General features: G+C 40.4%; 4 protein-coding genes across 6 annotated transcripts in view; 2 read left to right on the top strand and 2 right to left on the bottom strand.

Annotated features, from left to right (window-relative positions):
- The window catches only part of LOC121940967 (transcription initiation factor TFIID subunit 4-like), a 103440-nt gene extending 100965 nt beyond the window's left edge, over positions 1-2475 (bottom strand). The window contains exon 1 of the mRNA XM_042483653.1: positions 1122-2475. Within this exon, the coding sequence (XP_042339587.1) occupies positions 1122-2463 (1342 nt within the window). The 5' untranslated portion in view covers positions 2464-2475. The remainder of the gene's footprint in view (positions 1-1121) is intronic.
- Positions 2476-4153: 1678 nt separating this feature from the next.
- lsm14ab (LSM14A mRNA processing body assembly factor b) lies at positions 4154-11560 on the top strand. 2 transcript variants are annotated; one of them, XM_042483641.1, is made up of 10 exons: positions 4154-4459; positions 5218-5381; positions 6482-6632; positions 7016-7210; positions 7399-7479; positions 7707-7883; positions 8267-8420; positions 8603-8629; positions 9171-9411; positions 9546-11560. In XM_042483641.1, exons 1-10 carry the CDS (start codon positions 4336-4338, stop codon positions 9564-9566), a joined length of 1335 nt encoding a protein of 444 aa, XP_042339575.1. In that variant the 5' UTR covers positions 4154-4335; the 3' UTR covers positions 9567-11560. The 2 variants fall into 2 exon arrangements, with proteins under 2 accessions (XP_042339575.1, XP_042339567.1); XM_042483633.1 differs by having other exon boundaries at positions 9543-11560.
- Positions 11561-13898: 2338 nt separating this feature from the next.
- ss18l2 (ss18, like 2) lies at positions 13899-15037 on the top strand. The gene is made up of 4 exons (XM_042483357.1): positions 13899-14033; positions 14366-14442; positions 14583-14667; positions 14751-15037. The coding sequence occupies exons 1-4, from the start codon at positions 13965-13967 to the stop codon at positions 14811-14813; spliced, it is 294 nt and encodes a 97-aa protein (XP_042339291.1). The 5' UTR covers positions 13899-13964; the 3' UTR covers positions 14814-15037.
- A 148-nt stretch (positions 15038-15185) lies between these two features.
- LOC121940410 (granule associated Rac and RHOG effector protein 1-like) overlaps positions 15186-24857 on the bottom strand; it is a 38090-nt gene continuing 28418 nt past the window's right edge. For both annotated transcript variants that reach the window (XM_042483221.1, XM_042483279.1), the window contains exons 10-14: positions 23191-24299; positions 21141-21306; positions 19061-19198; positions 18699-18774; positions 15186-17259 (exon numbers count right to left, since the gene is read on the bottom strand). In XM_042483221.1, the coding sequence (XP_042339155.1) occupies positions 16909-17259; positions 18699-18774; positions 19061-19198; positions 21141-21306; positions 23191-24299 (1840 nt within the window). In that variant the 3' untranslated portion in view covers positions 15186-16908. The remainder of the gene's footprint in view (positions 17260-18698; positions 18775-19060; positions 19199-21140; positions 21307-23190; positions 24300-24857) is intronic.

Genomic DNA, 24857 nt, shown 5'->3' with positions numbered 1-24857 from the left:
TGGAAAACCTTCAAATGCCTGATGATGAATGTGACATTTTGTTTACACTACATGATGTGTGAATACATTGGTGGTAAGATTTGTAAATTATTTCTTTGGAGAGAGCCCTGTCTGCTCCTGACAGTGAACTCATAAGATCTGCCTTGGGTTATAGGTGTGACAGAGTTTTTACTGTCAGTTTGCAAGTTCGATCTCTTGTGGAGACTTAAGTCATCTTAATTAAGCATCAGCTAAATACTGAAATGTACAGATATTAGGGGTCAACCGATACTGTTTCTTCAGGGCCGATACCGCTTATTAGTGGTTGATAAGACCCATAACTAATATGCACAAACCCCAACACAAAACTTTGTTTAACTGCCTTTGGCAAATGTTTAACCAAAACTGAGATTTTCAATATCATATGAAGCAAGTTCCCAGCAACCTTTTTTTTTTAAAAAATAAAGTTAAGTGAAAATTTCAATAAAAAACTAATATATTAAAATAGCTCCCTTAGGTTTTGCAAAGTAAAAGTTCCTTTTTAATGACTTTATTTTATTGCCGATCATTACAAATAAAATGCCAATACAGATAATCAGCAAAATGCCAAATATCGAACCTGATAATCTGCCAGGCCCATAATCCATCCAGCCCTAACAGACATACGTCATTTGACGATGTCAGTTGTTGCACACCAAATTGTATGCAAGTTTTTCTTATTTCTTATGTTTGACTCAAAAGTGTGGTATGTGTGGTGGACTGTTGAGGATGCTTGGTGTAAATGTAATACTTTGCACAACTCAGTTGTCACATCGTGGCTTGGTGAAGTGTTTGATTCCCCATGGGGCCGCCCATGCTAAAACTCACAGTGAGCTAACAGAAACATATATCAAAAGGCATTTTTTACCTTAGGAACATGCTCCACCCCATAACAAATACACGATAACTTCCCAAGCTTCCCAACACAAACAGACAAATATGGGACAAGAATAGGATGTCACACATGCAACCTCCTTGCACTAAAGACAGTGAAACAAACAATCATGCTGACAACCAAACCCGTGAGTCTCAGGTCAGGTTATCGTAACACAGGTTTCTGCAGCACTGTCTTGCTGCTCTGGCTTCCCTCCTGCAAACCTTACCCGGTGGGATGGTAAACCCTGGGGGCAGCTGAATGGTCGTCTGCTGCTGAGGTGGTCTGACAATCAGCTGGGGGGCTACGATCCTTTGAGGTGCAGTAAGTCCAGGACGGGGTTGCGTCTGTGCAGAGGTGGCCACAGCAGGTGTTGGAGAGGGGGCTGTGGGCCTGACCATGCTGATAGTAGTAGTCACTGTTGTAGTTTGACCAGTTGCACATACAGAACTCGCTGTCACACAAGCAGCAGCTGGAGCAGAGCTCAGAGGCTGGGTCACTGATGTGGTTGTTGCTGCTGCTGCTGTAGTTGTTGGTGTGACAACAGAAGGCGCAGAGGAAACAGTGTTTATTACAGAGTTGACACTACCAGACTGGCTTGACATTACAATTTTGGACTGACAATCGTCTGTTTTGGAAGCCCCGGTTTCTGTGAGTGTTTTGTTCCCCAGTGGAGCTGAGGCGTTGATAGGTCCTATGCGAGCGCCCTGCTGGACCAAGGCCGAAACACTGGTCCCGTTACCGTTCTGGGCTATGCTCGCTACAATGTGACTGGGGAGTCTATGCAAAGCAATGGTAGGAGTCCCCCGGTCCAGAGCAATAGCCGACTGACCTGAAGGAAGGTTAGCGTTTGACAGGGTGAAAGTCGAGGTGTTAATAGAAGAGGTCACCGGTCGAGTAGAGTTAGGTGTCGCTGCACTGGTGTCCACAGAGCTAACGTTTTCAGCTGTGTTGCTGCTCCTCCTCGTCGTTACAGCGGCGCCGTTCAAACTCTTTATCCGAGCCGAAGCGCTCCTCCGCGGCGTGGTGATGCGTTTTCTCGGCGGGTGAGCTTCCGCCGACGCCTCCCCTGTGCCCGAGCAAACCTTAGACCCCCGGCTGGCCGCGGTGCTGATGCTGGCTGGCGTGGATGCCAAAGTTGACACACCAGATGCAGTCAGTGTTGTGATGGATGCTCCATGTGATAGCGAGCCGCTGCTAGTGGCGTTCACACAGGCAGCCGAAGTGGTGGAGGGCTCGCCAAAAGAAGGGCTACAGCCAAGAGAGGAAGATGTGACAGTTTTATCCAGGCTGACGTCTTTAGAGTTGATCTCCTGGCGCATCTCAGGTTTATTACGGCGTCCTTGTTGTTGTTGTTCTAGTGTTGTGGTGCCCACAGGAGCTGGTAGCGTTTTTCCTAAGTGATGGTTAGCGGGGGGCACTGAGCCAGCGCCTCCGTTTTCGTCTGTTTTACCTGCTGTGTTGCTTTGGCCGGCAAGCTGTGACTCCAACGAGCCCACTAGGTCGCTCACAGCTTTTTCATCCACCTCTGAAAAGAGCATATCTTCCAGGGGGTCGGAGGCGCCCGCCATCTCTGATCACAGATAGCTGTCTTATATTTTTTTTTACAGTGCGCCTGCGTGTTACTAGGCATTGTGGGAATGAATCTGACGTCATTTGATGAGGGTGGGAGGTGGGGGTGGGGTCATTCTTTTTTTTTTTTTTACATTGGAGCGATTTAGGCTTAATATTTAATATTCTTGTACTTTTTTTTTAATTAGTGGAAGAAACAATCTGTCATTTGTTATATAACTGTATGTATACCAGAATATGTTGGATGGATGTCCAACTTTATCTGAGAAGGAAAACTGGACAAGTAATTAAACTGCAGGATAAAGACATTTTAACGTACTTAGAAAGCGAGGAGTTGGAGAGAGACATTCATTTTTTTTGTGCAATTACTTCCACATCAACAAGACGACAGAACCTTGTGTTTGACAGGAGCTTAAACAATAGCCTACTGCACCATAATAAGAGGCCTTAAAAACAAAAAATCAATTAAGACGAATACATTTCAAATGAACCAAAAAGGCAATATTTTCTGGGGGTTTTTCTGTAGTATTTTTTATATGTTTATTTTTGTTTTTCTTTTCTTTAATATTTTTTTCTATTCATGTAACCCTGGCATGTTCAGATTATTGTATATATGTTTGTTATTAAATAACTTTTTTTAAAAATTATTTTTGTTGTATATAGCAAAATGTACAGAACAAGTCAGGGAATCCATAAACAAATAAAAAAGACAGATTAGCAGTAATGGCGGAAACAATGCTATAACACAGACACAAAAAAAGTAATATTAGAAATATAATACATTAGAGGTAGCAATATTTCGGAAAATCAAAGGAGAAAATGGATTTTTAAGCAAAAAGGCAACAAAAAAACAAAATGGAGAAACATTGGGTAAACAAGTAAGGAGCACAAAAGAGCAAGGTAGAAGACATTAAATGAGAAAGGACCTAGATATGCATGTGCACAGTTTTTTGGCTTTGCTATTCAGTTTTTCCATATATTTTAGTTCAATGCCTCCAGGTTTTCCATAAAATAAATTACATCTAAGTGACTAAATTAAAGTACATTGTCCATTTTCAGTGACAGCCAGCCGTGAATATCAAACCAAAACAATTTTATAACTGGACTATTTTAAAAAACAAAAAAAAAAAAACATAGACATCCATGGGGACATCCCAGCTGTATATGATTTTTTTTCTCCAAGTCTAATTTAATAGATTGTAATGACGAACCGTTGTAATAGTGTTACATAACAATAGCAAACTGGGATTTGTGGCATCTGTAACATACTTCCTACACGACTAGGTTTCAGGGTTTATAATCCTTTTTATGTATGTAAAGTGCAATTTGATGTGCAAAAAACTAATTATGCGTTACGTATACATTTTCTACGTATATTTTTTTTCTCTGACAATGTGGGGGCAGGGTGGAGAAAGGCCGTGTTGTGTAATATCGCGATATGATAAAATGGCCAAATCTCAAATCTCTGTAAAGCACACTAGTGATTCATGACTACTATACTATTTTTCTTCGTTCAAAAATAAATGTAAAGGTGAGCCAATTTGTATTTGCAGTCTTAATATTACCGACCTCGGCATTTTTCGTCCAATCGCTTTCGGAAAAGATCGCGGTAGAAGAATAAGGAGGCAACTTTAGAGGAATGGGGTGCAGCCTTTCTCCCAGCATCCTTAGCGGCGGACGAAGGAAAATGAAAACGGCCATGTCGTGTTAGAAACCACTTCTGAACCGAGCGAGGATTATTCACAGCGTCACTTACCACTTTATGTAATGTAGTCTTAAAATTACGGCTTTGAAAGTAACACAACTGACCTCTCGTTTGACAAAAACAGATTTCGTGGAAAAAAGTGCGTTATTTTAACAAGAGCACAAACATGAGCGGAGGAGGGACGCCGTATATTGGCAGCAAAATTAGCCTAATCTCCAAGGCCGAGATTCGCTATGAAGGAATTTTGTACACCATTGATACTGAAAACTCGACAGTAGCTCTTGCTAAAGGTAAGTTAAGTGACCAAGAGGTGGACCGCAGTTCCCAAAATGGTTATAACATAGTTTTCTAAAGTGTTAAACGATAGACAACGGTAATTAATTTAAGCGCAGTTAGCTCTGTTAGCTAGCTTTGTAGCCAACTAATAGCTAAGTGGTGCCGTAGTTAACACTCTGCGTCCTTTGTTTACCTTGTGTTTGGGCTACACCGTTAAATGTTTGGTCCTCATTGCTGAGTATGAAGTGGTATACCTTATCGAAATGAAATCCCTTGTTAATAGTAACTGTCTCTTTTTAAACTTTTTGTAATGGGTTGCAGTTAAATTTAATTTAAGGCTTAATTCTGAGCGTGTGTTAAAGTGCACTCAGCCACCTCACATTTTGGTACACTACGACGCGAAGCACATACAGACTTGCCGAAAACCTGTCAGTTTGTTTAGCAAAGTAACAGATGAGTCACTTTGGTGTGATAATTGGCCTATATTGTGTTATCAGATGCCTATTGTGATATATATATATATATATATATATATACACATCATTTTAATGGTTAGGCCATGTTAACTTCCTTGAAGACATGACATAGTCTCTCATACATTTTAACAATAAAATTGTGTCTCCCTATTCAAAGTATTGAGTTTTGTATCAGTCCTATGATAGACGATACACTTTAAATGTAGGTATTATCCCAAGTGCAGGGATCTACATATCTATAAACCTCAGTAAAAAAAAAAGATTAATGGTGTCAAATCATTTTATTTTCCCCACAGTTCGCTCTTTTGGCACTGAGGATCGGCCCACCGACAGGCCTGTTCCACCTCGAGAAGAAGTGTTTGAGTACATTATCTTCAGAGGAAGTGATATAAAAGACCTTACAGTGTGTGAGCCACCCAAAGCCGCTAGCTCCCTGCCTCAGGACCCTGCTATAGTTCAGGTAAGTTGATTTCTAAGCATTCTTGCACTATAATATGGCTGTGTTTGTTTAACAGTTTATCATGCGTCATGTATAATTTTGATTCCCACAGGAAAGAATTAAGAACATTTCTTTATGATAATTTCTTTGGCGTTCATGCATTATGCATGCGGGCTCACTTTCACAGCTTACTGGGACACTTGGGAAGAAGAGACTCATCGTTAACTGTTACTAGTAACACCTGTGCTTTAACTATTATGACAACCCAAATGTCTTCTGTGAAAAAGTCCTATTCAGTCAGTTTGCCAAGTACACAAACTTTCCCAAATAAGTTCACACATGTTTAAAGTCCTGAAAAAATGGTACAGACAGGGAACATAGGTAAACTTTCCACTGCAGTCTTCATTAGTATGGTGGGATTTTTTTCTTAGTTGCTGCAGTTTTAAAATTAAAAGGGACCAAATAATAAAGCTCTCACAGTGTGGCAGATTTTCATAAAACTTGTATCCAAACCACAATATCATACTTACTGTTTTAAAAAATACTATTATTATGAAACACAATCAAATCATCAGTAATCACCCACTCAGGCTCAAGAGGACATTTCATGGCATGCATTTTGATGTGTCGCTGCAGGAAAGGCACAGGTGTATCTAATAAGATTAATAATGGCTCCATCTCATTAAAGTCTAGCAGTAAACCTGAGTGCTGAGGACAGGGCTTTAAAACTGGCTCACCAAAATAGAATTCAGCCATCACTTATTATTATTGATTGCACCTTTTCTTTTGATTTGATTTGGATTTGATTTATGTATAGAATATTTACGCAACATAACAAATAGGTTTGGAACATAGCCTGTCCCATTAGCTGATAAGTTAAAGTAAATATGAAGTTCACTTAGCACTGTGATATGGCAGTCACAACAAGTTTTTTTGGCAGTTATCTTTCAGAACTACACACTCATGTCTTGGGTGATGATTTTATCCGTGTCAGTGGTATGATATGAATGGGGGGGGAAGTTAAGTATTCGACATGTGCCCAATGTGAATTTGTGTGATAGTGCTGTTTTTGACACTGTGTTGTCATTGTTTTTAAGTTGCCTGTGTACTTGTTTTTCTAGTCGTCACTTGGATCCAGCAATGCTGCAGCAGCATCATCATTCCCGTCGGCAAGTTCCTATGCTCCTCTCAGCAGGGCCCCTGTCCCAGCATACAGCCAATTTGGTGTTGCACCCCTCTCATCACAGCAGTTTGGATCTGCTGGAGCGGGAGGTAAGGAGTCATTCTTGTATAAAATAAGCATCTAACTTTTCACTGTGTGGATTCATGGGATGCACCACACAAGAGGGCAGGAAAATGATCTGATTTTTTTTTTTTTGTGGCAAAACTAAAGAGAACACATTTTCAGTTGGGATGATGAACTATTTCAAGTTACAAGGTTGGCACAAGTCAATTATTGTGCTTGAATAAATGCAAGGTAGTGATTGTCTGGAATTTGGGAAATCAACCTAAAAAGAAAAAACTATTTTAAAGTTTTAAGATAGTTATATGTAATGGAAATTATATCTTTACTGTTAATGAACTGAAACTGGAAAACCACTAGTTTTTAGGACAGCACATCACAGTTTGGATCTCACTTTCCTTTTTTTCTGCAGGGCGCACTAGTCCCGTGTCGGACTCTTTAACAAAAAGTCCTACCTTGGAGCAGACAGTGCAGGCCCCACAATCAGCTGCCCCAGCACCACCTGCGCCTGTAGGACAGAGGAGTCAGACGGGGGCGGCAGCTCCCCGACCCACGGGTACAACCGCCGGCAGCCAGAAGCCCCTGGACCTCCTGGAGCAGAGAAAAGGTAAGGATACTGGCTGGGATTTTAATGGTTAATTTACAAGGCACAGGGTAGAAGGTAGAAACATTAGTCATTTTTTTGAAACACAAAAATGTAATTATTTTTTTAAATTTCCACAAAGATAAAAGCTTTGCTGTGTTAAATTGATGGTAAATGGTGTTTTATTTGTTTGTTTTTGTTTTACTGTTCAGCTCCTGAGGTTCAGAAGCTGCCACAGCCAGATATTGAACAAGGTGCTCTTGAAAATCGTGATCCCAACAAGCGTCAAGCTGGTCAGTAATTTTTCACACTTTTCTATTCTAGTGGTCGAACACATTGAGTGTAATGGGACAACGAGACTAAGTGAACTGGCAAATGAAGGCATAGTTTTACTCTAAATGCATCGTGCTGTAGTATAAAGTGAGCGCAACCCTGTCCCAATATTTTTGACTGCACAGTAGGTCGTGATGTTGCTTGGTGGAGCATTGTTACATTTCCGTTTTCCTCTGTAATCTCTCAGCTGGTGTTCAGTCCACCCGCCGTGGCCGTGGAAGAGGAAACCGCAGCAGAGGCAAAGTAAACGTGCGTAGAGATGGCGCCATGAAGTTTGAAGAAGACTTTGACTTTGAGACTGCCAACGCCCAGTTCAACAAAGATGAGATTGACAAAGAGCTACAGAACAAGCTCAAACTGAGAGGTACAGCCTCAAAACACTCGAGTCCTATTGGAAAACGATAGAAAACTTGCCAGAACTAAAAGGATTGACATTTTCTCACGATAAGACATTTAAATTTTTTTTTTTTTTAGTTAATCCAATCTTTTTTTTTGAAAGTAAAAGCCCAAGAAAACTGTTTTGCAACTAGAAGCAATTCTATACTAGAAATAAAATGTGATATAGCACTGAGATCAACTCAAATATACTGAAGTTTTGACATCCCCAGTGTAATGGCATGTAGCCACACTGCACTACAATTCCTTGCATCACTTTTCCCAGTCCAGATGGTCACATTATTGTTATAAGGTCACTCTGTCTTCATGGTGGTTTAATGTTTTCCAAAATTTCTTCCAACATGACCACAGATGACAAGACTGAAAAGGCGCTTAATGGAGAAGAAGCTGCCGAGTCCGAACATCCAGCCAATGAGGGGACCAATGAGGAGGAGGAGACTGTGATAAACACCTACTATGACAAGTCCAAGTCTTTCTTTGATAACCTGTCCTCTGATGATTTAAGGTACCTTAATATGTCCACAGATCTAACTGTTTTTCAGTTGTAGAAGTATTTATATTCATGTTTTTCTTTTGTTTTATTATTATTATTGTGAACCAAAATCAATTCTAAAAGGGGGAATTATTTGAACATTGTGATTGTAATCTATGAATGCACTTAAACACTTTTGTTTTTATTTCTTCCAGCAAAGGGGGTGAAAGAGGATTTTCAAGGTCAGTCACATATTTTTTTATAGCTGTTGAGGGAAGCACCTGAGATGAATTTATCACAAAGACACGGAAATGTAGACGGTTTGGATTTAGATTTTATCGGGGCAGATTTTTTCAGTGTTGTATTTCTTATGTTTTCTATCAAGGCTCGACTTGTTGCACAGATACAAGAAGATTGTGCATTTTGGGATTTTTGTTAACTAAAAAAAAACTACATAATGTACTCATACTCCATAACAAAGTGCACATTTAGTCGCTGAGCATTGGAAGTTGTCAGTTGAGTGAAAGACAGTGCCTTGTTGAATGTTAAAGAAAATTGCACAGTGTGCTGCCGAGTCCTGTATGTTGTTAAAGCGGCAACATAAGACTGACTTCTCTCTGATTGGGATTTTTAGGTATCTTATATATTCAATATAATTTGCTCAAATTGAGAGCCAAAATAACCATTTCTGCCTGGGATGCCTCCTCTGTCTGTCACATTTTTGTAGAGGTATGTTTGTTATCCAAAAAGATGGATCCTGATTGGTTTTTATGTTTGTATTAGGGATCGAAGGCCTACCTGGGCAGAAGAGAGACGAATGAATTCGGAGACATTCGGCATCCCTCTAAGGCACAATCGAGGAAGAGGAGGTTTCCGTGGACGTGGCTTCATGGGACCTCGTGGAGGCCGAGGACGACCGCTGAGCAGAGGGTCATTTGGGCCACCCCGGGGTCCTCCACCTGGTTTCAGAGGTGGATTCAGAGGAGGCAGGGGAGGCCGTGATTTCTCTGATTTTGAATACAGGGTAAATCTCATCAGCTTTATGAGCTCAGATATCACAAAAAGTGTTGTGGAAGTGTAGATGTGTGATCTATGGCTAAACTAAACTTCTTTTGTTTTTGTTTTTTTTTTTTTTGCTTTTGTTTTTCCCCCCAGAAGGACAACAAGGTGGCTGCGTAGTCCCGCAGTGATGGCCCCCTGACAAATTGTAGCTCCTCATTATGAAATAATTCCTGTTGAAGAAAAGATTTGGTCTCAACATTTGACAGAAAGAATGAAGACATCCTCTCAGTCACCAGCACCAGGCTCGACTGCTTTTACATCAGGGGGTGAGAGTGCAGCTCCCTTTTCTCCACTTTGAGAATTTTTTTTTTTTTGGCCCATTTTGTTTGATAAACAGCCACCAGATGGACAAGAACGTGTGTAAATACCTTGCTTTGGAGTAAGTCTGTATTTTTGCATCAATCGAGTTCATTTCTTACTGAAGTCGTCTTTGATACGGAGAGCTGTATGCAGGAAGCCCACTGATACTGTGAGTGGATCACAGGTCATGTGATCGATAGCTTTATTTTTTATTTCCTTCAGTTTTTGATCTTTTGATGTACATTGGCACCAAAATCCACTGCAATGCCTGTTGCACCATATTTCTCTCTACTCAGATGTACTCAGATTGGTCACCATGTGTTCATCATTTTTACCTTTTTTTTGGGTGGACATCCATTCATTCTCAATGAAGTAGTGATATCAAAGCCAGCTCAACGAAACGAAATCTGAATATTTTTATGAATGTATATCTTCTAGTTAGTGACCCCCAGCAAATTGTGGCTCGCCAGACAAGGCTCACTTGTAGTTTTGTTTTTTGGTTGTTTTTTTTTTTTTTTTTTTTTTTTTTTTAGAAATGTGCATTCAGTATTTAGAATTGTTTAGCTCATACTTTGACCCCTGAAACCACCCACATCAGATGAATTATGTTTTTGCTTTATGTTTGTGGTTGGAACTGTGTGTCTGCAAATGCGGGCAGTCTAATAGAAACCAGCCTTTGGACTGATATAGGGGGTTTGCAGCATTAGCTTTAGAAGCATTTCATTAGTTGACTTAAGATTTTTTGACCGGGTCTATTTTTATATAGTTGACTAAACAAAGAGCATTCCCATGATTTGTGTCTGTGAAAGAGGAACCTCCATTAGTATTAAGGCCCTTAGAAGTTCTTAGGTATTAAAAGCCTTGTGTATTCAGTTCTGCAGTCAGAATGACCTCAAACATGTAATATTTGGGTTTCAAATCAAATGTAAAAAAATGCTCTGCTATATTGCCAAAAAAGAATATGTGAGCACTTGGCTAAGATAAAATAATAAGCACATGTTTTCTCAGTGTAGTATCTGTTAAGTCTACCTTTATATATGTCCGAAACATACTGAGCCATCTGTCAACGCATGTTCTCTATTTGTTACCAGCATCCTTTTGAATTTTCTGGCAGTTTTGTTTTTTTTCCACTGCAAAAACTGTGCTCGCTGTGTTGTAAGGATTGTTTACTGATAATGGGAAATCTTGTCATTTATTCAATGATGTCAGAAAATGTATGTTCAAGGTTTTTGATAGCTATCAGCCCCTCTGGCTTGTTTGTAGCTCCTCTTGTTGCATTATTTTCAATGGGATTGTTCTCTGGAGTGATTTTTTTTTTTTTTTTTACTGACTTGTGAACAAAGGGACATGACCTGGATGCGGTGCCAGTGTGTTGGGGAAGGAAGTGGATTTTTTTTTCTGTGGCTCTGATTTGTTAGTACTTTAGGGAGTGCCTTCAGAGTTCATTTTTCCAGCTCTCCCTTTAACTTAAAAGTCGACAAAGGTATTGATAGCACTACAAGGTGAGACTAGATACTTCTCAGTAGCTGTGGTTGTTAGAGCAAAGCAGTCCAGTTGAAAATGTGCTATTTAACTGGATATTATTGCACAGGTTGCTGATCACTGCATGATAGCCATAGGAACCATCACGTCGTATGGCAATAACCAGCAAGCTCGAATTAGAGACAAAAAGTATTACTGAACTATTACAAACTGACCTGTTTTCATATGTTTGTTACTCCTTCCAGTCACTGGAATTGTAAACCAGGAATTGTTTTCATGAGAATATCAGCAAAATTGAGTTTTTACTTAAAATAAAGAGTTGTACAATATCAGTGTGCCTGATGTTTTACTTTGAATTAAGAGTCCTGGATTTTTCACAGTAATTAGAAAAATTGTGTATTTGGATACAAATGGTAAATTGTGCAATCATACAGCACCCTTCGGCCAGTAAGAAGACATTGCTATAATTCCAGCAATGTGAATGATACTTGATGTGAATATTCATGACTCAGGGCAGGATGTCTCCACTGAGTTTGACCAGGATTGCTCTCACACAGCTTGAGATATGGTCCCGCAAAGACTCTGATCTATTGGATCGGTCTAGCTAAGTCGGTGGATCAATAAATCATTTCTGATTCTAAATCCTGTATACATAATTTTGTGTTAAAAAATTTTATTAGATGAATACATTTATATCAAAATGATAAAATTAGAGGGAAAATGGAAAAACGTTTTAACTGGTGTATTTGGGTCTGCTCTCTGTTTATAGTTTCATCTGACGTCCACCAGAGGACGTCGTTACCACAGAAACCAGCAGCGGACGGATATAAAAACTTAATGAACTTTCAAAAGATTCCTAAAGCGTTTAATTTAAGTCATTGTTTATTTCATCAAATCTCAGAGGTGAATGTTATGCGATTATTGCTGCATTAGATTGAGTATCTATCAATTGATCCATTACAGGCAAAATACATTTTTCTATATCTGTAACTATACCTTTAAAATTTACTGTTAATGCAACATAAAAAAAATGCAAGTGAAGTATTTATATTAATACATTAAAATGATCTAATAAAAAGGGTTAAATTCATTTAATTAACAAATTAATATTTAAAATATTTTAGATTTTAAATTGAATGTGTTTATGCAAAAATAAATAAATAAATAAATACAAACACTAGGCATAACTTACAACGGAAACTTGAGGACTTAAAGTGATAGTTGGGTTTTTTGAATTGGGTCGTATCACATCCATGGGTTATATGAAATAGTTTGCAGAAACACTATAGAGTACAGTATAGAGGGGCTGACATACCCCAAAACATATTTTAGCCACGTCAAAAAAGACCTACCTAAAAAAAACGATATCAGTCCAAAGTGACGCTTTATTTAGGCTGTTTTCACCGCTTTTCCTCGCCCTCACCTAGCCCTTCTTTCGGCGCTACTTTTTTTTTTTTTTTTTTTTTTTTTTAATTCAACCGAATAACTTCCGTATTCTTACGCAGAAACCCCTGGAGTGTATCAAGCCGCCGGTCAGCTGTTTGAGTCGTGCTGTAACCATGGATGTATTACAGTGAAGTAACAGGTGTTGTCACATCCATGGACTGTATTGTATTTACAGTCTATGGTCACACCGGGCAGACAATTTGCTGCAGCGCCCTCTGCTGCCACGGATTTCGTGGGTCGCAGATTTCGGTGTAACTCCTGCTATTAAGCGATCAGACCAGTGCAGTAGAGTATCCAGACCACAGACTGAAACCAAACTTCACGCTATACACAACACAGACATCACGCTCCACCTGCAAGACAGAGGCAACTCTGTGTTTGCAGTTAACATTTATTTCAAGACTATCATATAAAACCACCGCCAGATAAACGACAGAGACACCGGAGATAGCATTGTTGTGCCCAACCATCAGGTATAATTACACTTAATACCCACAAATAAATTAAACGACTCACCATTCAGAAAGATCCTGAGGTCCAGGCAGCAGAGGTCTCTATGTTTACAGTCCCATAGTTAGCTTGTGCTTCCACAGAAATGTCCCCTCTCTGTCTCACTTTTGGCCTGTTCAGTCTTCATTCCTAAAAGCTCTTCTTCTCTGTACTAGTTAGTTAGTTTAAGTATCCCTTTGTCTCCACGCTGAATGCCATTTAGTCGTGGCTGTCAGTATTACTTGTATTTGTTGACTCAATTAACCGCTGAAAGTTTAAACAGCTGACCGGCGGCTTGATACAACTCACGGTTCGTTTGGCCTTCTGCGTAGGAATACGGAAGATGTGCGGTTGAAAAATGTAGTGCGAAAGGGAAACGCATTTGTGAAGGCGAAGTGAAGTGGTGGAAGGACTCTAAATACAGCGTCCAGTTAGGCTGATATTGACTTTATAGCTAGACATTTTTTTTAAGTGGCTAAAAACGTTTTAATATCAACCCATTTGGGGTGCAAACCCAATCTATTTGTGTCGAGAGCACGCAGACAGCCAGCTATTGTATTTAATACAATGACCATAGATAAGTATCTCATACAGCCCCACTTCAAAAACCTCAAACTATCATTTTAAATGTTAAACAAGCTGGTGTATCAAAATATCAATTTTAGTAGGATTGCTAGACAGCAGCTCTCCAGCAGATGGCGATAGTGCAACAAGAATGACACGGCCATCAATCAATACCATCGAAGAAGAAGACGAAGGACCACAGAAGAAGATTGAAACAACTTCGACTTCACTAAAATGTCGATCGTCTTCGTGCCAAAGAAACTACGAGGAAAGGCGAAAATTAACCAAGAAACAATACAAAGGGTAAGACACCAGTAAATGACATTTAATTAAGCGGTTAAACTAGCTGCTAGCTCATATTGCGAAGCATAAACCTATGGTGCGAGCTTTAGCAGTTAGCCGCTAGCTAGTTACTCCACCAGGGTATCCATGCATTCACTTTGTTTACACTCTGTAAAGCTCCGCGCACGCTAACACCAACATTAATTACGTGCTGTACTTTTTGAAAATGTTCTATATTGCACAGAGTGGCTCTATTGTTTTCAAAGGCGAATAAAACCTGCTTAAGCCAGCACATTAGCTGACGTTTACCGTATGATAGCCAAGTTGGCTCATCCTGTGTTTTGTCTGTCCAGCTGCTGGATGAAAATGACCAATTAATCAGATGCATCACCGAGTACATGCAGAAAGGACGAGCTGTGGAGTGTGTACAGTAAGTCAAAATAACCCCCAGTGCCCCAAGTGCTACCATTTTAGCTACCTAGATAATAAACATCTAGCGATAGTGGCTAGCACAGTGATACAGCATGTGTCTGCACACTGTTGAGTTGTGTGAACACCCTTTTCCAACAGATACCAACAGATCCTGCACCGCAACATCGTCTATTTGGCAACCATAGCTGATGCCAGCCCTAACAACATGCCTCCCTCTTCAAATGTAAAGACAAACTGCACAATGCAAGAGTAACTTCTGCTGCAATAATGCTTTGCCTAATGCTCTGTTATTGTTTCTGTTTCCAGTCTACATCCAGTGAAACCTCAGCCTCAACATCAGCTGTGAATGCATATGGAGGGACAGGATGATGGGGGGGGGGGCTTTTGACATTAGAATGTTTGAGAATGATTTTACATGATAACAAATATATATTTATTATGACAATTGTTGTCGTCAGGCAATGTTACCAATTCTAGGATCACTGGTGTTTCAGATCAGTAATACTCAATGGAATGGACATGTGGGAAAATACTGTGATTTTCTTTTTTTTTTATGAACTGTACATTAAACTTGCTTATTCCTATTTTTGAAAGATGTCAAATATGTCTGTTTTTGAAATCACTCAGTTCAGAGACATTTTATCAGTGTACAAGGTGCCCAAATATCTTAAGTGTTTCCAACAGGAACTGAGGACGGTTTGGAGAACAAAACTTTTCAGCAGAAAAACTACAAAGACAGCATTTCGAATTGCTAGTCATTTTTTATTTGTTTTTTGCATTGCTGGTACACTTGGAAAGATTCAGTTGCCAGCTCAAGAGAACAATAAGCAACATAAGCCAAGCAGTCCCCCTTCATATCTTCTATCAGGGCAACATGTTTTTTAATTTTTTTTTTTCATTTTTTTCATTTTGTAGAAGCCACTAGTAAACCATTTGACACAGCTGAGAAGCTAACAGTTACAGTCCAAGGTCTGTAATGATGTCTTTAAAAAAGGCTGCAACAGTTAGGGAGATAACACAGACAAAAAGCAACAAACCCTATATCTTGATTGTGCAAAGCACATTAACTATAAAAAGATATATATTTATATGTATATACAGCAAACAATTCTCTGTAAACATGTTAAGTATGTTAGTTTTCTGAAAACATGGTGTCATTTCATAAATACAGGCAACATTGGCATCCGCAAACATCACAAAAAGATAACATTCTGGGCTTTTAAATACAGCCCATTTGCCATAGAAACCGAAGAAACAAGGGCTCGAAAACACCCTCATCACACAATGTTTTAGTGTTTAGCATGGCATATTTGGTAACCTTTATAGATAGATGGTGTAGTTCAACTCTGTAGGAAAAAAATGTGCTTTTTCACATATTGGGAGGTGGAAAATAATGTTTTTTTTATGTAATATGCCTACAAGAATACTAACATACAGTAATGGTATAACATGTAAGAAAATACAAAAATAAGATTAATACTGTCAATAATTGTACAAGAAAAATATTGTATTATTAAACAGAAGAAAAGTTAAGTTTATGGGAGTTAGTGTCAATCTGGAGCAAACAACTGCCAATTAGAGAGGAGGACATGAATACGCTTCTGGGTGTGAAGATGTTCCCTAATGCTCTCGTCCAATAGGGTTTCTAACTTCACTGTTAATCAGTAATCTCAGACCGCCTCTTATCTCATCAGCACCATTCATCTTCTGAACAACGCTTTGGTTGGGAATAATATTCTGCAAGTGCTATCAATACCAACATGGCACATAGTTACTGCTATAATTCTTTAACTCTGGTCAGTTGTTGAAAAAGTAGTGTATTTCTCTCAAATTACACCTCTGCAGTGACTTACTATATTTATGCTGAGCCTGCTCAAAGCCTCTTAATAAAAAGAACTAAATATTTATATTTCAACTTCAGTATTTTACAAGCTATGAAACAGTAGATGGTAGCTGTATTCTGAGTCATCTTGCATGAGATTTGGCAGTTACAGCTATGTAGACACAGTATATTTATTATGGGCAAAATGAGAGCATTTTAAGCCCCCCCCCCGGTAATCCCCTCATTTACACACACACATTCAGCTGCAGAAGCAAGTGGGTGACGGCCGTGCACGTCTCCAGCTCTTGTCTGAGGAGACGTCAGCTCGACAGACAGAGAAACGACCGCTAGACTAACTGCTGCCAGCATGACACATGCACCTGTCATAGTTAAAACATGGCAGTTTGAAAAACTTCAAAATACCTCTCCTTTTCAAATGGGGATGTTTGTCATGGAAAAATATAGATACAAAAATGTCGAGCCAGTGTGTGTACTTATTTTAGCCTCTGAGGCTTTGAAATCTTCCAATTCAGTGGGTGTGGACTGTAATGGCTGCACTTCGGCCCCCTCAGTGGCTCATCTAACAGAGCTGCAGGCCCCCGGTGGCACTTCACCGCGGACTCGTTCCACATTAGGCTGTGATCAGTACTGGTGAAGGTAGGAGGGCCTGTGCTCATGTTTGAGGGGGAAGGATTTAAAGCCCTTGGTCATGGGTTTGTGTTGTTGCTGCTGCTGTTGTTGTTGTTGCTGTTGCTGCTGTTGCTGCTGCTGCTGCTGCTGGGTGAAGGGAAAACCAGAGGAGATGCCGGTGGAGGGGGAGCAGTCGCTGGCAGTGGACCACACGGGGGACTGCAGCATCTGCATGGAGTCGCTCCACTGGGAGGAAGGAGGGATGTTCATCTGGTACAAGGAAGAGCTGGGATTGGGCATGGTGTTTGTGTGGGTGGAGTGCTGCCACGGCGCTTTGGGAGGCCAGGTTTTAGTTTTGCTGTCCTGTGGAACACAGCGGACCGCAATCAGCAAAGTTGAATAGATCAATAACCCCTCAAAAATTCACAACAAGGCTTCACCAGTCCCTTATGATGAGTCGAAAATTTGATTCGCATTTGCTTGCAGTTTTGGTTGATGCTAAATGAACAGCTCATTCCAACGTTTCCTTGATAGCAAAAAACTGCATGTATAAAAGGCATTAATATCAGTGTTAATTTTAAGGTGACGAGACGATGTCATTTAATACTGTGACTCTACCAATGCGCAATATTGTTGACCCCAAAAAAAGACTACACTAAAATGCGGTTCAGTTTAGAAAAATAAAAACGAATAACTATTTTTTTACAGAGAAAAAAGGAGACATTTATAGTCTGTTATTGCTTTTTTTAAAGCAGCAGTTAAGTGTTCTGTGTCGTGCGGGTCATATCAGGACGATGCTGGCAGCACACAATGAGCACAGTCACGATGACTCAGAGTGACTTAGTTACTTAAGTTAAAGTTAGTGAAAACAACAGCAGGACTTGGGAAAAAGAAACAAGTTGATATTCGGGCCTTTACTGGATGTGTTCCTTAAATTGATCCCATCAGACAACTAGACCGGACACTTTCTGCAGTTGTAAGTTGTATTCTCAATCTTTTCACCTGTTTTTTTTTTTATCAGATAATGAAAGATAAAATCTAATTTGAAAGAAGTTTGACTTCAATTACATTTTTGGTTTTTACTACACTACATTGACTTCAGTGCTTAATATAATCTACAAGTGATCGCTATAATCTATGACTAAAAAAAGACTGACAGGTCAGCAGTTTTCATTGACTAAAACAATACCAAAATGGTTCCGGTTTTCTTTAACTGTGATGACACTAAAATGCCCAGACTTTCAAGTCAACTAAAACTTGGCTAAAAAATTGTATGAGGTTGACTAATATTATTTCATCTAGCAAAGACATCGGACACGGGACTGCGGCTAAAATTTTTTTGAAAAAATGATAAAAAATACCACAAGTTGATGTGAGGGAGAAACTGACCATGCATTATTATCCCTCAGCCTTTTGGTTACCTTTACATTTTAGTTAGTATTGCCATGCAGATGTGTACATTTGTGTACACATCCAACCGTACCTTAGCATGTTTCTAGCACAGCAAACTTCAGTTCAGGCACTTGAAATAAAGTGTAAGCAAAGAATGTGCTTTCACTTTTTGTTAAAACAACCACCATTATTATAAAATTATAAAGTCATAAACCATAAAGTTAAACACATATCAGAAATGCCTGGAGATGCAGAACAAAGAATCATATTCAAAGTTAAAAACTTCTCTCAAAACAAAATTAGAAACAATAAAAACGTGTTTTTCCCACAAGTTGTTTGCAAGTACTCACAGTGGTTTAAAGATTAGCTCCATGCACAGCACTGGAAATATTGGGGGGCTCATACTTTACCTGGTTATCATCGCCAATGTGATGGAGTGGTGGTGAGGGCAGAGTGCACACCTCCGGCTCACCACAGCTGTGTTTTCTGAGAACAGAGACATTTACACTGAACTCATTAGTACTTCCTTCTCAAACATCCGCACTTGCACATCCTCTTTGATGCAATAATAATAAAGTGCATCTTAACAAGGCATGAAAAAAACAGATCAGCAATTAGTTTTATGTTTTAGTGGAAATTCATCCAAAGTCAATCCAGTTAATCATGCTGTATCAAAATTATCAGCGCAGTTTAACTTTAGCCTTCGACAGTGAAGTTGGCTGACTGATGATGATGAAACAAACCCAAAGCCATTTGGGTGAGTTTGACTAACCTCCTTTGTTTAACCGCCGCTACAAGGTCCGGCCCAGAAAACATGGAGAACAGACTGTCACCATTGGCTGAAGACGTCTCGTCGCTGGAGCTGGCCGAGTCCCCCTGATTGGCCGACCAGCTGCTGTTTACGGCCTCCCTGTGGACACGACCGGAGGAGGGGTTAGCTCTTTTACTGTTGTTATCTCAACAGTGCAATATTTGAAGGTATCACAGGTCCAGATTTATTTGATGATGTCAAAACACCTTGATGACACAATATAAGAAAAATCTGAAGTGTATGAAATTGTAAGTGTACTTCTTTGTGTTTTGATGATTCACAGGATTAAAAGTAGGGCTGGCTATTTTTAAAAAAAAATTCAATGCCAGCATCAGTGATACAAGTGGCAATAGAGTACTTTATTCCATACCCATAATGGGAATGGGGTGGCGTGTTATATAGCAATACTTTCAAACATTTTAGTGGTGAATTTATATGCTGAACTGCTAACTCCATCAAATGTAATGGCTCGACTTCACCACACCACAGACTGTATGGGTTATAACTGCTGCTGCGCAGGTGTGAGCTCCGCACCACGGACAGCTGTGAGAGTCCACCCAGCCGCACAAACACAGTGACAGGGCTAACTGCTAGCACCACACTGCTAACATTAGCAGCAGTTACAAACAGGTTTTAAAGACAGAGTCAAGCTGTTCGGTGTTGGATGTTAACTGAAAGCTGGCTGGAGAAAGCAGCTGCGGTGACGGCAGCAACAGAAAGTTTGTTTCCTCGGCCACAGTGTCAAGGCGGCCTGGGATCAGGCTGTCATTGCTTAAAGAGCTGAATGCAAGTATTGTGTGACTGGAGATATTTCAAGACTACTTGGTACTGCTTTATATCAGTCGAAATGTCAAAGAATTCGAGTACCAGTAAAGGACATCTCGGCATCTACTTCTTGGTTATATTTAACTATTGATTCAATGGCATTTTATGACCATCTCTTGGCCTTTTTTAATGGCAAACACTGCATTAAGGTGGTTAAAAAGTAAAAATCTTTTACTTTTTTTTAATTACTGCACAAGGTTTACAAATGAGATGCCACTCCAACAATGGCTCCCTGTTTCCCTCTGAATCTCTCAGCAGGATGGTGTTGTCTCGCACTTGTGGGCTAAAGTAAATGACACAGTCATGATATAAGTGGTAAACGCCTCACATATTGATGATGTCAGCCACATTAAACTTTTAATCAAGACATTACTCAACACTATAATGCACTAAGATGAAACTAAGCTTTAAATAACCCTCCCACAGTTAAGCACCATACTGCTGCACAAAACAAATCCCGGAACATGGCGTCAGGGGTTTTACACGCGTACGTGTTTATGTTGAATCATATTTTAATACATTGTGCCAGATTTGTAAATGCATCAATGATGCAGGCATACTGTCATGAACACTACTACATCTGCAAAAGAGTGAAAGCTAAAGAGATTAGTTTTTCTCATGGCAACATGATCCTGTGTGTATCAGTAATCTGATGTTAATTCCATCTTTTCTCCTTTCTTACTTGTATTCATGTCGGTGTTAAACTCAAGATCTACCTTTTTAGACTGGCTTTTGATTGAAGCGTGACTTGTGTTTACTGACTATTTATTAATACATTTTAGTCTGTTTTACTAGACGTTATATCATTTTATTATTTTTATTATATTATTCTACTTTGTGTGTTATCCTTTCATTTACTGTTTATCTATTATCTAGTATTTTGTACTTATTGATTTATTATTACTATTATTACTTTATTTATTTTCATCTTTCTGTCTACAGGTTTTATTCCGCCTCTGCCTTTCTCTTATTTTAGTGTTTTAAATAATTACAAAGGCTTGCTTTCTTATCCATGTGCTTGTGTCTGTGTTGGTTTTATTGTATGGAGCACTTTGTGCTACACTTCTCTTTGTATGAAAGTGCTATACAAATGGAGTCTGATTGCTTGATAGATAGACTGATAGATTGAAAAAACTACAAACAGAGAAATAAATGGATTATTTCCTGTTTAGTAGTGTATGGTGAGATAAGGAGGATGTGGTGTACAGATACCTACCCCTCACTGTAGTACTCAGGGTGGGACCACGTCCTGTGCTGCTCTTCAGGCATTGGCCAGTTGCTGCGCGTGTTGCTTGGCCGACGAATGTGCTGCACCTGGCGTTTCTGCTGCATGGCCTGACTGACGCCGGCAACGTAACGTGCAAACTCCGGGTCGGAGCCAACTGCGCATGGAAAGGGAGGATAAACACAGCTATGAGTTTCTGACACCCTCAGCTTTTCTCTTTCGCTCCCTGGAGCTCAATCCGTTTAGCCAGACTGTCTACCATAGCAGAAAAATCACAATGGCCGTAAGTCAACTCTGCACAATAGGCCTCGACTGCAATCAAAAGAGTCTGCTGCACTGTAAAAATAGCAACTGACACAGGCTAAATTCAGCATAAATTGTCAACTTAAAGTTACAGCTACATTCAGGGGAAAACAGCTGTTCACACTACTTGACCTACATTGATTATGTTACTTAAATCAGGGTCCAACGCTGTCTGAAATCCCTTAATGGTTACAGCATAGTATATGAATAGTTTAAAATACAAGATTTTACTCTACACTGTCACCAAGACATGACACCTGTGCTGAACAGTTCTAGCATTCCACATCCTTTCTCAAAGATATCTACCGTGCTGAATGCACTGAACAAAACCTCATAAACAAACATTATTTCAATACAGTCTGGCTGTGACTAATGTAACCGCCCTGATTATTTCAGGGACATTATGTATCTCCACTGCCATTACACTGCTTTACTTTGATGTAATGATGTTGTGTTTTGCGTATGATAATGATCTCTGTTTAGTAGTCCCTTAGTGTTGTTATCAACTGATGACTGCCAACAAGTTTTCTTTGATGGGACATTAAAGATCTGAATTCAGATGACTAATTTCTTATAAGTATACACACTGCGAGCATCTTAATGGGTTCAACTGGATTGTATGGACACTTAATTCATGACACCCAACTCCTGTTTTGTACATTAGTCTCCTGGTATAATTAATGACTAACTAATAGCTGCATTGTAAGTCATAAAAACATTGCTAAGCTGCTTCTCTGAAGGGTTGTTTTTTTTTTATAATGAAACAATGTTGTCAGCAAAGCTCCATGCCCGCATCCCCCTCACACTGCTGACATAACAGTCTGACTGAGGAGCATGGGAGCTCAAGACCAACACTCCTAAAATTAAGAGCCATTGCTTGCAATAGTCACAACACAGAGCAACAAGCAATTTTATACAACAGTTACAGTGTGCACTTGCAACAATTGTCTGTGAAGACAAGAAGATGTAGACTTTTGGTAATTAAAAAAAAAAAACTTTAAGGGAAACTACACCCACTTTAAAAATTCATACATGATATTTCTAGTCTAACAAAGACAAACAATGTTAGTCAAGATGAACGACGCTCTCCCAAATTCAAAAGCTAGTGTTAAAACTCAAATTTGTGATGTCATGGAGTCTGGAGCTCCATGAAAATGAATTGTGAAAGATGTTCCAGATGACACAGAGAGCAGCCAGGGTAATGTTCTGAGTACATGGGGACATTTTGTTTCACAACTGAGAACACTACGTTAGAAAAAAGCTCATTTGGGTACAAACAAAAGAAAATAACGAGTGCATCCATGAAATCAGGCTCCCATTCATTGTCTATGGAGCAGCTCCAGACTTTGTATCTATATCACAAGTTTGAGACTTTTTTCTTTGGTTTCTGGCTTTGAGAGAGAGTAGCTTGTGTTCACAAATATTGACTGAACTTTCCTAGGCCCTGGAGAAAACACAATGGAATTCTTACTTTTGGTGCTGTTCCCCTTTAGAATAATAACTACATTTCTTAACTTCACTGAGCTGTTGAAACACTGAAATGACATTTGCTCTTTCCCTCCTGACTTAAACAGTTTTAAAGAAGGCTGACTCACTGGCTCATCCTCTACAGTAATGGCGCGAGAATTACTTTGTGTTCTTTTAATGAACCTGCTGCATATTAACAGTAGTCTTAATTTGCTGTGTAAAGTCTATATAGGTCCCCCTCATGGACATATAAAATAGCGGTTGATCTCACCGGCTGGGTCGAAGGGCAGCGTGTCTCCCAGGACTCCAAAAACTCCTTCACTCTGGTCTCTGTTTGGCCAAGTGTTGTTGCGGGGCCCCTGCGGCTTCTGACCCAGCATCTCTGACATGACGCTGTCCATGTAGGTGCTGACTAGGCCCAGACTGTACAGATCCGAGCTCAAATCTGGCAGTCCAGGAGAGCCCCACTGCCCGATTGGACCCAGGGGTGACAGCCCCGCTGGGGGGCCTTGTGGTGGAGGCTGTTGCCCAGAGGTGCCGAGCCACTTGCTTGCCACTCTTTGCTGTGGCAGGACCTGGGGTGGGGTCTGCTGGGGAGGAAGCTGAGGAGGAGGCGGCTGCTGCTGACTGATGGGCTGCAGAAGGTGCTGGTAGTACTGCAGGGCCTGTGGGGAGGGCTGCTGAGGTGGAGGAGCGGGCTGCTGCTGCTGGGGCTGTTGCTGCTGCTGCGGAGGAGGAGGAGGTGGCTGTGGTTGTGGCTGAGGCTGCTGCTTCTGCACTGATGGAGGCGGCTGGGGCTGAGGCTGGGGCTGAGCTTGGGGCTGCAGGGTGCTGTGAGAGATAGATTGGGAAGTTGGCGGAGGTCCACTCGGAGGCTTCAGCTCAGCGGGGTTTGCAGATGCCACAGAGTTCCTCCTCTTGACCAGGGGCGAAGCTTGCTGGGATTTACCCATGTTGAATCCTGAGAGAAAGTCGATGACATCCTGCATCTCTTGGTCAGTCGGCAGGTTCATCCCCTGGTCCTCGGACACTAAGCCGTTGGCCAGCTGGCTCTGCTGGGAGGAGTCAGGGGTGCAGGACAGGCTGCTCATCTGCAGGATGCTCTGTAGCCTCCCGTCACTGTGGCCCAGGCTCTTGGCCTTATCCTCAGAGCTACTGGTTGACACCATGCTGCGAGATGGGGTGCTAGGGATGGAGTAACTGCCCCCACTGTTAGAGCTGGATGAGACCTTCTTGGTGAATTTGGAAGTCAGCTTGGATATTGTTTTGGGCAGTCCACTGGAGGTCTTGGAGCTTGTGCCTGGTGGCAGATCTGCCTGGGCGCCATAGTCTGGGCTTTCCCGCTGCAGCTGTATCTGAATAGTGGGCAAGGCTTGCTCTCTTTTGGAAGGAAGAAAAAGACAAGCACTTCATTATTTAGTTTTCACAAGACTACAGTGCTCTGAATTCACTTGACTAAGGGTGCTTTCACACCTATGGTTTGGTTAATTTGGTCTGAGCCAAGGAGACAAAATAAGCATCTTTGTATTTTAGCTCTGGTCTGGGTCATGTTTACACAGATTTTTCTTCCTGGTAAATCAGTAATTGGACAGTTTCGGCGATTATCATCCTGCAACATCAGGACCCATGTGAGGAAATCACATTCTGGTGACATACAGAAGTTCACGCAGTACTTTAATGCTTCTAAAGTGTATATTTGTTATCTGGTATCGCAAAGAGCTCACAAAGTAATATCTGATTATAAGCATTACTACTATTTTTAGACTGCAAATCGACCGGATGGTGAGACATCATGAAAAGAGGCATCTTGTACAGCAATATCTCAGCACTTATTACTGAGGGATCTCTATGTCATGCACTTTTAATGGACTTAATGAACTGTAAAACTAAGATACAAGCACATCAGTTCTAACAGCTTTTGATACATTAATTAGGGTA

Source organism: Plectropomus leopardus, chromosome 1 (assembly GCF_008729295.1).
Source record: "Plectropomus leopardus isolate mb chromosome 1, YSFRI_Pleo_2.0, whole genome shotgun sequence".
In the NCBI taxonomy this organism is placed as follows: domain Eukaryota; kingdom Metazoa; phylum Chordata; class Actinopteri; order Perciformes; family Serranidae; genus Plectropomus; species Plectropomus leopardus.
Note: the sequence above shows the minus strand (reverse complement) of the source record. Positions and strands in the feature narration are given on the sequence as shown.